Raw genomic sequence first — 13054 nt, 5'->3', positions numbered from 1 at the left:
CCAGTATAAGCCGCCGACTGCGTGGTGTTTTTAGAAACGTTCTTTAGCTTGTAAAGCTCCCTGTAGCTCCTTGACGTGACATCTTTCCTTCTCCTGTAGCTCCATGGTGATCAGAGATCTGACTCTGCGCAGTGCAGCCAGCTTCGGCTCCTTCCACCTTATTCGCCTTCTTTACGACGAGTACATGTTTTACCTGGTGGAGCATCGCGTGGCTCAGGCCACTGGAGAAACTCCTATTGCTGTCATGGGAGAGGTGAGAGTGTTTAAAGAGCGAGGAAGGAATAGTTTAAGTTATGCAGCGACTGACAGTTTCTCATCTAAATTACAGTTCAGTGACCTGACCTCTATGATGCCTTCACTCATGGAAAAAGGTTCATCTTCATTTTTCATTTGATACAATTCAGTTTAAGTCCAGATGAACAGCATCAACCTTCTGGGTGCTGTTAGGAATGCATTTCACTGTATTGTAGTTTTACTGGTCACTGCTTTCACACTGACAGTCGCCGTGTGCGTCTCTGCAGATGCGTCTTTCTCAGATGAGATGAGTGATTTGGGCAGCGACGCCGATGCATCCAGAGGACCGACTGAACCGGCCGTGAAGAGAGAGAGGATCGAAATGAGCCACCCTCTGCAGGAGATGTGAGTCTGGTGTGAACGGGGTCAGACTGAGAGCCACACCGACCAGCATCTCACTCGTTTGTTTTTGTTTTTTTTAGGCCTTTCGGGTCGCCGCTCTTGGCCCCTGGGCCGAGCATCCTCCTGCAGTCAGTGTGTGCAATGTACATAGACAAGAGTGTAGCAATGTCAGCTCTCCCCTCACTAGCATTTATAAATACGAGAAGCTCACGGGTTGTTTCTTTTTACGCCACTCTGCAACAGGTCTGAGCATCTTTGTTTTTGCGGCAACTGTCAATGAGTGTGTGCAGTACTTTTCCTTTTTTACTGGATGTGTGGTGTTGGTGATTCATCCTCCCTCTTTTTGTTTTTAAGACTAACTAGCTGTGCCATAGTGTCATTTGAGTGCCTTAGATTGCTAACTTTGAGATGTCTGTCCCTCAGCTGTGCCTCTACCGCAGTATGAATGTATCGTCTCCAAACCTCAAACATTCGAAGCACCTTTAACAGTGATTATGTGTAGGTGTGCTCTCCTCGTTGCCTTTGCCGCAGCTCGTAGCGAACGCTGGGCAGGCGGGGGGGGGGGGGGGGGTAATAACAAGAACATGCAACCTGTAGACCCAAAGGACCTTTCTCCTCAGTTGCTCCCACCGGCCGAGCCTCAGCTCCGGCTCCGTGTGTCAGGCAGGACCTCGTAATGTCGCAGTAGTCGGTAAGGCAGGAAGCTCCTGCTGTTAGCTTGGCTGTGTAACACGTTGACCCGTTTACCTCAGTAGATTTCTATGCTGTGCCTCATTTGGCTCACGCGATGAGGCAACTATTTAAAAAACAAAAAATGAAAGTAAAAAATGAAAAGTAGCCACTGTTTCGTGTCCCTCACCCGGTTCTTTTATAAAATGTAAATAGTTCTCCTCGTTCCTCCTCACGGTTTGAGTGTCGCGACGGCTCTGTGGCAGTTTACTCAGCTGCCACGCAGTCAGAACAAATCCACAGTAATCAGCTTTACGGAGACGGGACGTTAACCCCTGAACTGGAATCTGGACTCGCTCATTTCAAGACGAATCAAACGCCTCGAAACCAAAAACGATCTCGTGGGCGTCCCAGCCGACGCGCACTCCCCGAATCCTTTGACCTCACGCTGTTACCGAGTTCAAGTCTTACGTTTTGTTTGAAATAGAAAAATCCAGTGCGTTATTTGGGGAATTAATCCATAAATTATATATATATATATATATCTTTCTATGATGTAGACAGTGTGTGCTTCGTGGCCTTTGGTCTTTGCCTAATCTTTGTTCATGCTGTTACCTGGTTGGTCACATTGTATCAGAAAGAAATGCTTTGATGTGTAACGGATTAGACTGGCGTGTGTGATGAATCTGTATCCAATCTCAACTGTTCAATGTAATGAAATTTAATTATTACTGCAGCGCTGAAGCTCTCCGTAAGCTATTAAACTGACGTAAGGAAAAAAACTATAAAATCTATTTATATGGACTAATCTGATTTAATGGAGTTTTGTGTTGAAATTGGTTCTTTTTTTTTTCCCTCCTCGTTTCCCTCACAGAGGATTTTGTTGTAGCAATGGGAATCTTTGAATTTGAGTTTAAGGCTTTTTGTAACTTGTGCCTGTCACAGTAATTTGCCTTAAAGTGCTTTGGGAAGAATAATTTCTATGTGTACTTTGTAATGTTTTGTAAGGCTGTTTTAGATTTTTTGACGGAGGATTATTTTTTATTGAACTAGGTTCTTACAAGTATACTGAACCCTTATTTTTGTGTATTTTTAAACCTGTTCTTGACTACACTTTAACTAGCTTAAGGACAGATGACGGTCTGTAATAAACTGCATAGTTCAGCTGTATTTTGTACCTGGTCACAGTGTAATAAATCGATGTAAACCAAAAAAAACCAAACGTTCCAGCACTTCTTTTATTTTTATCAAATCTCATCACAAACATCAGATTTACAAACAAGTTTTTTTATAAGGTTTTGTACAAGATGTTTGCTCATAACTGACTCGATGCTGTAGAGATTTCATGGACAGTAAAGTTTTATTTTAATCACACTTTTCTCTAATTCAAGAAAAGTCATCAACAGCATATCTCAGTCTGCAGTCTTTTGACACAAAGGCGTACAGAACAACACGGACACAGATTTAATAGGAAAAAGTTTTCTTCCTGGACGAGGAGGACAGCTGAACGTACGACGGCACACGGGATAAATTAGAGAAAAGAATTGGTCCGAGAGCAGCAGGACACTGACGGGAGGAAGCGAGTTCCTCGACTCAGGCGCTGAAAGTGCAAAGTTCTCTGAACCTTCAGCGATCCCCGTTCAGAAACCTGACGGTCCTTTAGTTTGATTCACAAGGAGCAGCCCGCCATGTACTTCCCTGTCAGAGACATGAACATAAATGAATAATCAGAAGGCAGAAAGGAAGCCACACATGCAAAATGTTTAGATTAAGAAATCAAACTATTGAGGGGAAAAGAAAAAAAAGAATAGATCCTATTTTGTTATGCTATCCATAAACACAAAGTGGACTCGAACTGGAGCTTCTCTATGATATCAGTCTCTTATTCAAGCATGGAGCTGGAGCCAGAAATCACCCGGCTTAGCACCAAGTGTTAGCCTAACTCTAGAGATTGCTAAAAATGATGTTGTTATCAGTATAAAGACTAAGTGTAAAAGCGTACAGCTGCTGTTGGCAGCCATCGTGCTAAACTGAGCTGCTTTCGATTTAAAGTATGAGAACGGCGTTAGAAAGGAAATGCTTAACTGTCCTGCACCTGTATATCATCGGCCACAAAATAATATCAAAATGACAGGAATACTAATACTCGCATTATTTCCATTACAGATAAAAAGAAAATCTTAAAAATAAGTTGAATGGTTCTCAGGTCAGTGCTGGGGGCTTTAAACACAAAGACATTCCTCTGAAAACAGCTGGACTGGACTGAAAGTGAAGGGGCTAAACAGCCAACGTCCATGGAGGTTTAAAAAAATTACAACAAAGTCTGTCTCCTTGAAGCAAAATATAAAGAAGAGTGTTTAACGACTAACACAGCACTGTAAAGTGTGTAAAATAAGATGAAATGCCACCACCTCCGGTTTTATTAGTAAAAAGAAACCTCGTGAGTGTGTTCAGAGTCACCTGTGGCGAATCTCTTCTTGACCAGCGACATGCGGTAGCGACTGCCCACCAACTCCACGTCCATGCCCGACAGCGAGGCCCCAGAGCCCACAAACTGAACAGCCAGGCTGGGTGGAGGGCCGCGAGGGACCTCCAGGCACTGCCAGCTGGCACACAGAGTCCCCGAGCCTGGAATCACATCAACACACGGCAGTGATAAAGAGCAGGAAAGACCTGACCCTTTGAAGTCGGTGACTCTCAAGGTCCGTTTACCTCACTGAGACACACACACACATTCTCGTTTTGCTATCTTAGTGAGGACATCTAATTGACATGTTTTCCCTGACAAGGAAAAATGAAGTCGAACCCTAACCTAACTGTAGTAGTAAACCTCCAATTAGTGGTCCTCACAAAGATGTCTGAACAGGACGCACACACACACACACGCTTTGAGTTCAGGTGAAGAGCAGAATCATTTTGGGGCATCTGTCAGATATAAAGTACAAAGAAGGGGCGGAGTTTCTTAAAACACGACACCTAAATGTTTACATTTGTTTTCCATGTAACAAAAGAAGCCACATTTATAAATGAAAAACGTGGTTTTACAAAGAAGAGGGAAAACACCAAAGAAGCCTGGAAGTTGAAAGTAACCATGGAGCTCCAGAGTTTCGCTGACATCTCCTCATATCCACACGAGATCCACATTCAGCCGCTCAGATGTCTGCTTCGTTTGTGCCGAGCCTCTGGAAACGGGGGGACTGTTACCAGAGCTAAGGAGCAGTTAAGCGGCTCACCTGTTTGACTCGCAAACAAACGAATAAGCGAGAGTCGCAGAGGTGTGCGCGTTCACGTATGACGAAGCGTTCGAAGACGTACAAGAAGAAATGCTAGTTGAGCAACACCTGTTTATAAGACAGTCGGTGAAGCTAACTGATGACAGACTGTCAGGCAGCATTTATGCAAAGCTGCACTTTTACAATTGAACTCGTAAAGAAACAAAAAGGATTCGAAGGAGCAGGAAGGAGTTAAAGCAGCCTTTCAGTGCTTTGTCACCACCTCGCACAACTTTAACTATCAATGCTTTGTCCTGTGAAGTTTCCTTATCGGTGTCTGTGAAGCCCTTTGCTTCACATAGAGGTAATAATATATGATTAGAAGAATTAGGTACGCGACACAGAGGAGAGCTGTGGGTGTCGGGTACAAAGACGCACACGGGTGAAGAAAACCTTCAGCTTAAATGACTTAAATGTTCGACTTTCCCAGCTGAAATTAGAGCCGCCTCTCATTGTGTACCATTAATGTCATGCAATCAGTCGGCTCAGTATTCAGAAGCAGCTTCGCTCTCATTTTGTTCATCTCCACCAGACGGAGAAGCTGCCACGCACACCTCCGGGAGGAGGACACGGATGTTTGTGAAGTCACCGAGAGCAACGACTGTCAGTGATGCAGAGAGGAGAAAACGAATCGGTTAATGGTGTCGAGCATCAACTAATCGAGGTTTCTTGGTTTGATGGGGGTTAAAAACAGAGACGAAGGAAAGGTCAGAGCCCTGACCTTTGCTGTGGTTGGTCGGGGAAAGGTTGGGCAGTTTCCAGAGCAGCCGGCGTTCATCGGCGTTCCTGCGGAGGCAGAAAAAAGTCAGTGAGGCCAAAAACACTCTGAACCTCCAACCTTTAAACATCCTCCAAATGTCTCGGGTTATCGACCTCAGCCAGCCTATTAAACATCTTTAATACAGAAGACAACGACGATAACCGTTAATCTGGACGATGGATTTGGCGCCACCTGTGGCTGCAGGCTGTAAAAGCAAATGTGGTTTAATATCAAAGGTCACAGAAGTTAAACCAGCAGAGAAGTTGGCAGATGACTGCACTCTGACGCTTTTGAGCCACTTTATCAGATTTTCTGCTGCTGTCTGCAAACAGCCTGAACAGTGAGACTCTTGGTAATTTTACTGAGAGGATTACATGTTATTTATGTAATGAACACATTTTGAACTCTTAAAGAAATATAACCAAAGGAAAGACGCCCAGCTGAACTAAAATGATCCAGCAAACAAAAACTGCAATCTCCTTTGGGCTTTTGGAGCCTTGACCTGACTTTTAAAAAAATAACTGGGGAAAAAAGCTCGAAGCTGCTGAAAGAGGAAAAATAGATATTTGCAAAATTCTGCCTAAATATGTATTTTACCTGGTTACTGTGTGTGGCGGGGCGTGGTCTGCAGCGCTGCTGCAGGGGTGGCGGACGCACCTGAGCGGCACCCGCAATCACGCCTCGCCGCCTTTACGTCTGTGCTCTCTATGCTGTTGTGTTGGTGTGTCGGGCTGTGAGCTGCAAAGCTACAGCCGGCTGTGTGCGAACAGCAGCCGTGTGTGAAAAGTGGTCAATAAAGAGGCATGAAGCGTGTTCATGCAAACATCGTCGGGTCTGCCGTGGTATGTTTACAACGGGACTTCTGCTCCTGAACCTCTGCGCACAGCGTCTGCAGGTCGGGGCTTTCATCTTTACGCAGGACTGTAAGCTGTCGTCTGTGAGGCGTGAGCGGCGTTTGTTTTTAACATAGTTCACGGTGGAGCTGCTGACATAATGTGGATCAGAAGATCCATAATTGGCCTACCTGGGGTCGAAAGTCTCGATAAATGCACGGCGTTTCGGGGGGTACACCGGCTTTCGCCAGTGTGACGCTTATTTTGAGCGATCAAAAAATAATAGAATATAATTTTATTTTTATATTTCAAAATCACAATAATCTTCCAATTTAGAACTACAAGTTAAAAAAGAACTAACATAAATAAAATACACTAAAGATAATTACTTAAAAAAAAACTAATTTATTTTCCCAAACCACGCGGCGCCGCACTAAAAGGTCTAAAGAGCCGCAGGTTGCCGACCCCTGCCCTCGGACCTGCCGTCCACATATGTGGACATCACATTTTGGGTTGTTTAGACCAAATTCTGCTCTACAACAGCCTGACATCTACTTACGAGGACATAGTGCCCAGTGGCGTGTCTAGAAAATTTTTGTTGGGGGGGCCAGGTAGGGGCACAGATTTGGAGAAGGGTGGCAGATTTAATTGGCAGATAATGTTTAAAAAAAAAATTCTACCAACCATTAACCATAATTCAATAATCCTATAAACCTAATAACCGAATGCACTTTTAACTCTTATTAGAATGAGATTTTAACCACTACGGTGCAAAGTTTTTAGATACTGCGTTGATAAAGTACAAGAGATACAATCAGTGCTTTGTCAGTGTTTACTCAGCATTCAAGGACATCAATATTTGCATAGTATTTTTACTGACATGTAGTGCACATATGTTTTGGGCAAAAACATTTTTGAAAATTAAAATACGAACATTTGTAGCAAACAATTGACAAATTAGCCAATGCCAATGCAAAACTTTCTCTGCCTGTTAAAAAAAGAAGATAATCTTCTCACAAACTGGTGTTTGATTTTGAAACAGGAAAAAAGTGGAGAAACAACTGAAAAGACTAATATTTGAATAAAACCTGAAAGCAAGTAAATACTTTCTATGCTGCCTTATCGTAAACTTTGGTAATATTGATAAAGAACAACACTGGCTGATGATGAAATACAGTCAGCTGGCATGGTGACACTGCCAGTATTAACCTGCAGGGCTGGACTGGGACAGAAAATCGGGCATTTTGACTACAGACTGACCCACCAGGTATTAAAGCCATAAAGCCTTTGAATGAAAACAAACCCTGTTGTGACAGTGATGTACAGTCTTTTTGGTATATGTATGATTTCTATACATTTTACGTCAGATAAAAACTTTGGTTGTAAGATTTAGATAATTATTTAATAAAAGCTAGATATTTTAAATGAGAATAGGAAAGAAAAGTATTTCTTTGTGCCCCCCTCTCCCTGTTAATGCCCTACCTGGCCCCCTGGCAAAACTTTGCTAGACCCGCCCCTGCACAGTTACCAGCTGTCAGCTACATAAAAAAGGATCCTGGTGGGTGGTCTTCACGTTTCCCTCTCACCAGATATCCAAACCGACATCATGACCAGCAGCTTTACAGCTGTGGCTCCAGCAAACATCAGCTGATACTAGAAATTAATATTAAATAAATTCTAACAACAGCCGATCAAGCTTAAACGTGCTGCTGTTGTTTAGCGCAACATCTGCTGGTTTCGTCTTTCTGGCGCAAAGTGGGCGATAAACAAACAAGAGAGAAAAGCCGATCAGCTGATCATCGATCAGTTTCATGATTGAAGTAGCAACAGGAGAGGGAGGATGAGAGAAGAGGCAGCTGTGCAGCGTAAAGATGCAGAATAAATCCAGCTTTGTGTCTTTTTCCATCCTAGCTGAAGTTCGGGACAAACTGCGTCTCTTCTCAGCTCAATACGAAACGTGTAATATTTTCTCTGAATGAGGGACCATTCCATTTTTTTAAGGAGCCGTTGGCAACTCTACTAACTAACCTTATGAATAAAATAAAGTTCACTATCAGTAACATCATAGCAACCGAACAGCTGTATAAAAACTCCAAGCTGGCTAGAACGCAGTATGAGTTATTGCAACTGACAGTAAAAAGTCAGCAACATGAAAATAAACTCCACCTAAACTTGGTTTATATCTGACCCAGATAGACTGCAGGTCATAACTTCTTACCTGAAGTTCAGTTCACCTGACACTCGGACTGGCGGCTGCTTCGGGGCTCTCCTCCTGCCTCCCCTTCCCTCATCCACCTGTTGCCTCTGTGGAAGCCCCGCCATAGCCACCACCAAACAACGGAGTTATTTCTACACATCGACCTGCATCTGGCCAATCCACCACCTCTCATTGTTCATGCCATTACAAAAAAAATAAAAAATAAGTCAAATAAGCCCGATGGCCAGTCCAGCTATGTTAACCTGCAACCAAATCTGCAGCTCCATACAGCAATGTTACGACTTAGATTATATCTTATAACTCATAACTCTTATGTTAGCTGCCCTCAGTAGCATACTGTCTGAAATATTCCACAGCTGCAATAATTCTTTAAGTGTTATTTTTTCCTTGGTATTCTAATTTCACCGAAGTTTACTAAACTCAACAAACTTGATATTACTTACCGGGACATTTATTCTGTCCTCATTTTCTTTCACCGAAAAATTGTTTCCTGCAGTGACGTCTTTCGTGCTTGGCTCTCCTACCTTTGCTAACGTGATGCACATAGCGCAGAAGCGATGCTGCATTCACTTACACTCGGATATCTGAGCGTCACCGTGAAAACATAATCGGACATTTGATATTTGATTGAATTTTATTGTTTTGCCTTTGGAGTGGCACCTGGGGTGGCCAGTCTGGTTGGGGGGGGTGGCCTGTGCCCCCCCAGGCCACCCCGCTGGACACGCCATTGATAGTGCCACTGTTCTATCGACAGTTTAAACAAATATCCTCATAAGTGGCGCTCAAGCAAAAAAATAATTCTTTGTTTTTACATTCATCATGTTCAGGTCTTAATGAGTTAATGAGGAAAATATGCTCTAATTGAGAAGCTGCAGTAGAAGCACAAGAAAGGAACATCCTGACATTATGGGGCTGTGCCTGACAATATTAGGATAATCCTGCACCTGTGTCACTGCACGGTATTTCAAAATCCCAGAAAATTTCAGAATCCATTGAAACTACTTTAAGTCATCTATAGATTGTATGGTTTGTGCGGAGTTGTCAGAAAAATGCTTGAGAGATGAAAAGTAGAACATCAGAGTGCATCATGCAAACTCCACACAGAGGAGCACTTCCTGTGAGGAGACAAAGACTATCGCTGCACCACGGCAGCGTCCTGATAATAAAATGACTAAAAACACAGAATAAACCATGATGTGTCACATTCGATACAAAAAGTGACTCGACATTAACAGGAAATATGGAGAGACTGGGTACAACTCCTAATGAAGCTCCGCCATTATTTCATTGGAGCGTAAGCCGGACGACGTTAAACTGACCTCCTGCCACGCTGAAGCAGTGGGAACGTTTAAGATTCGGCATCAACTACAATCATTTTTAGTTAGATACCAACCAGCCTACTGTTACAAAACCTGAATGCAGAACTATGAAACCTTAAAGACGGAGTCGCGTTACAGGACATGATCGTGTTGAGGGCCTAAAACAGCAGCACAGCGATGAGATTAAAAACAAAATCCATTTAAGAGGATTTCAGGGCTTTTCATGAGTAAATGTGTAACTCAGGACATTTTATGCATCCAGAGTCCTCCAGACATTTCTGTTTTCCTTCTTGTAGGGAGATCCAGCAGTAGTAGTGAAGTCTGCTAACCATGCACATATCTTTACCCATGATGCATAGTTCCCATACATTTATTACTTATAGCAGCTCTCAGGAAGTGTATATGCAGCATCTTTTCACTGTCCTGTCTTCAAACAGTCACAGGGCTACAGTGTGACTGAGCATCACCAGCATCATCGTATTGTTGGTGGTTGGTACTGCTCCAGCCTGCAGCACCAACCACTGAGCATCAGCGGTGCTGCAGGAGACCGCGAGCAGCAGCAGCAAGTTCCCACAGGAACTCTGAGGACGTCTCCTGGGTTCCGACTCGCCTCTGCTTCCTCTGCAAATCGATGAGAAGCACGAGTCCCGCCTCTAATCACGTTCTCCTTCAGCCAGGGCATCACAGAGCGCGTCCTTCCTGGCTGCATCACCGCGTGCTACGGAGGCTTCACAACCTCCTTCTCAAAGACCCGTAAACGTAGAACCTCGCCGCCCTCCCTCGTGGACAACATTTTCAACATTCGCCTCGCCCCCGCCACCCTTCATGCTCCATTTTCAGCCTCCGGAGCCTTTGGGGAGGAGGTACTGAAGCATTCGGGCAAGACTGCTGAACAGCTTCATCCACCAGACTGTCAGAAGACTGAGCTCTGACCTCCCCCCCTCTGACTGTAGCACGCTCTCACACAAGTTACTGCTGCTTTACTGCAACCACGTGCACCTCTGTCATACCTGCTGCATCTCACAAGCTGCTCTATTTATGTCATTATTTGGATGTCAACGTTTCGCTCTTTCTTTGTCTCCCTTGGGAGAAATTTGCTTTGGACGGAGGGGTCACACCGCTCCCTATAATCACACCGACACTGTCGTTCTGTGGCCTTCATGAGGCGTTCTGGATGTTAAAGTAGAACAAAATTAGGATAAATTAAAATACGCCAAAGAAGTCACGTCTGCTCACCAGGAGGCGGGCGGCTGGCACTGCAGGTCTGTGGCAGTGTGGTCCAACGGCAGCAGCACCTGGACGGCAGTGAGTTGGGTGGAGGGCGCGGTGGCGGGGCAGCAGTGGTAATCCAGGGAGACCCTGGTCACCGTGCCGCTCCGCTGACACTCGGCTGAGAGCAAAAGAGGCGCCCGACCCGGGTCCTGAGAAGACACCTGAGAAAACGAGGCAAAGTTATTTTCTGGGTGTCACGGAGAAGCGGCATCCTCGGTTTCTATCCTGACCTGATACTTGAACAGCCCGACGTTGTAGTACGAAGCCTGCGGGTTGACTTCGGCCTCTCGCTGCAGGTGCAGCTGCAGAGCCTGCATATTGAACCAGAAGTCTCTGGCGTCGGGGTCGCTCTGAGACGGGTCGCTGAGGAGCATCGAAGACAGCGACGATAAAGACACGAGAGCCGAGACTTAAAAAGCAACAAAAAGATGGCTGACCTGTAGAGAAGCTTTTGATTGGGCAGAAAGTGATCGATCTTTGAGATGTTGACCAGTCTGAAGCTGAGCACGGGAACGTTGGGATTGGCAGTGAAAATACGAGTGATGCCTGCTGGGAAGGACATCGTGAGGTCACCTGTGATCTTCACCAGACAGCTGAGGACAGAAGACGAGGCAAGTTAATAAGTAAGCGCACCGTCTGCAGTTAGATAACAAAATGAAGAAATAAAGAGCGCCACGCTGACCGATTGTGCTGTCCACCTTTGAAGTAGGCGTTGATGTATTCAGTAATGGCTGCTGCTACTGGCCACGCCTCCTGTGTGCTGAGCGATATGGGACTGGGGCCTCTGGACAGATGCACTGTAGAGAAACATTGCTCACATCTCTCGCTCTCACTGCGAGGTTTTAACTGACATTTTTAGACGTGCCCGTGTGGCTTACACTGTCTCTGTTGGTGGTCCTGGTGCTGGAAGGGCAGCGGCGAGGCCTGTCCCACCCCGGCAGGGCTCTGAGCTCGGTTCTGACCCCCCCACTCACTGGGACTGGAAGAGGAGGAGGAGGTGAGGGAAGGGTTGGGCTCTGGCAGTGGAGAGGAACACAGGGACCGCGACTGAAACGCACAGCCGGGTCTGAGTTAGTGCTGCTAATGACAGTCTTGCTTCTGACATTGAACGGTTAAGCCGTGACCGATACTCACTCTCTCACAGCCACCGAGTCGACCCGAAGACCTCTTGGCTCGGGTCGCTCTCGCAGGAGCGGCCGTGACGCCTTCGGCTGTGTCCTGTCTGAAGTTATGTTTGGAGCCTTAAAAAAGAAACACACACAAAGTGGATGAAAGCGGATCTAAAGGATGAGACACGCTCAAAACACCACGCTGACAAAATCTTATTTGCACTGCTTCAACAAAGACTTGCTGAACACGAGTTTGTGTTAAGACGAGCACGAGTGATTGACGAGCTGGAAAAGTGTTTGTTTTTCTCTGGGATGCCGAGAGCTTTGTTTGTTTTGTAGCTCATGTGAGAAAAATTATTTTCACATTTGAATAAATTGCAATCGACTACAATCCCGACAAAAAATATAAGTCAGGCTGAAAAGTTCTAGCTTTGCATATCTTTGGTAAACGTTCACACAAAGCAACAACAAAACTGGCTGGAACCCTATGTTTCATACATAAGGCGCATTAATCAAAACAAAACAGTCAGATAAGTCAAACTTTACTCAGCTCATTCTTCTTGCTTCCTCCACTTCAGTAACATTGATTCATTAATGTTGAATTCTCTGCAGCTGCTCTATTCCCATGTTGTTGCAGTATATTAATGACTAACCTGGTATTGTGGATGGATTATCTCAGTTGTTCTCCTGACTGAAGTTTGGTCCGTTTACAGCATCCTGCCATGCGATTGCATTTGTCCCTAACCATCAGGAACCCTCATGTTAACTTTTATCAAGTGGAAAAAAGTTAGCTTCATCCTCCAGCTTCACTGTTTATGCTATGCTAACATAGCTGTGTCGCTAGCAATCACGTAGCACATCATTATATACCAGCTAGTCCAGCTTCAGTAACCCTACAAACGTCACTGCTGTTTAGTTTCCTGTCTTCATTTATGTTGGAAGTGATAGCAGAGCTGTACGTTTGAA

The 13054-nt window shown here is 44.9% G+C and overlaps 2 protein-coding genes across 10 annotated transcripts in view; one reads left to right on the top strand and one right to left on the bottom strand.

Annotated features, from left to right (window-relative positions):
• rfx2 (regulatory factor X, 2 (influences HLA class II expression)) overlaps nt 1-1198 on the top strand; it is a 31568-nt gene extending 30370 nt beyond the window's left edge. For 4 of the 5 annotated variants that reach the window (XM_004553819.4, XM_004553818.4, XM_004553816.4 and 1 more), the window contains 4 exons: nt 100-253; nt 329-371; nt 522-639; nt 717-1198. In XM_004553819.4, coding sequence (XP_004553876.1) covers nt 100-253; nt 329-371; nt 522-639; nt 717-885 — 484 coding nt within the window. In that variant the 3' untranslated portion in view covers nt 886-1198. Of the gene's footprint in view, nt 1-99; nt 254-328; nt 372-521 lie in introns of all 5 variants that reach the window. The other variant, XM_004553820.3, reaches the window with a different exon arrangement.
• Nucleotides 1199-2529: 1331 nt separating this feature from the next.
• The window catches only part of fcho1 (FCH and mu domain containing endocytic adaptor 1), a 65261-nt gene continuing 54736 nt past the window's right edge, over nt 2530-13054 (bottom strand). For all 5 annotated transcript variants that reach the window (XM_076875850.1, XM_076875853.1, XM_076875854.1 and 2 more), the window contains 9 exons: nt 12114-12220; nt 11858-12026; nt 11662-11776; nt 11417-11572; nt 11210-11342; nt 10944-11140; nt 5299-5363; nt 3766-3933; nt 2530-3003 (listed from right to left, as the gene is read on the bottom strand). In XM_076875850.1, the coding sequence (XP_076731965.1) occupies nt 2975-3003; nt 3766-3933; nt 5299-5363; nt 10944-11140; nt 11210-11342; nt 11417-11572; nt 11662-11776; nt 11858-12026; nt 12114-12220 (1139 nt within the window). In that variant the 3' untranslated portion in view covers nt 2530-2974. The remainder of the gene's footprint in view (nt 3004-3765; nt 3934-5298; nt 5364-10943; nt 11141-11209; nt 11343-11416; nt 11573-11661; nt 11777-11857; nt 12027-12113; nt 12221-13054) is intronic.

The sequence above is a fragment of the Maylandia zebra genome, linkage group LG17 (assembly GCF_041146795.1).
Source record: "Maylandia zebra isolate NMK-2024a linkage group LG17, Mzebra_GT3a, whole genome shotgun sequence".
NCBI lineage: Eukaryota > Metazoa > Chordata > Actinopteri > Cichliformes > Cichlidae > Maylandia > Maylandia zebra.
Note: the sequence above shows the minus strand (reverse complement) of the source record. Positions and strands in the feature narration are given on the sequence as shown.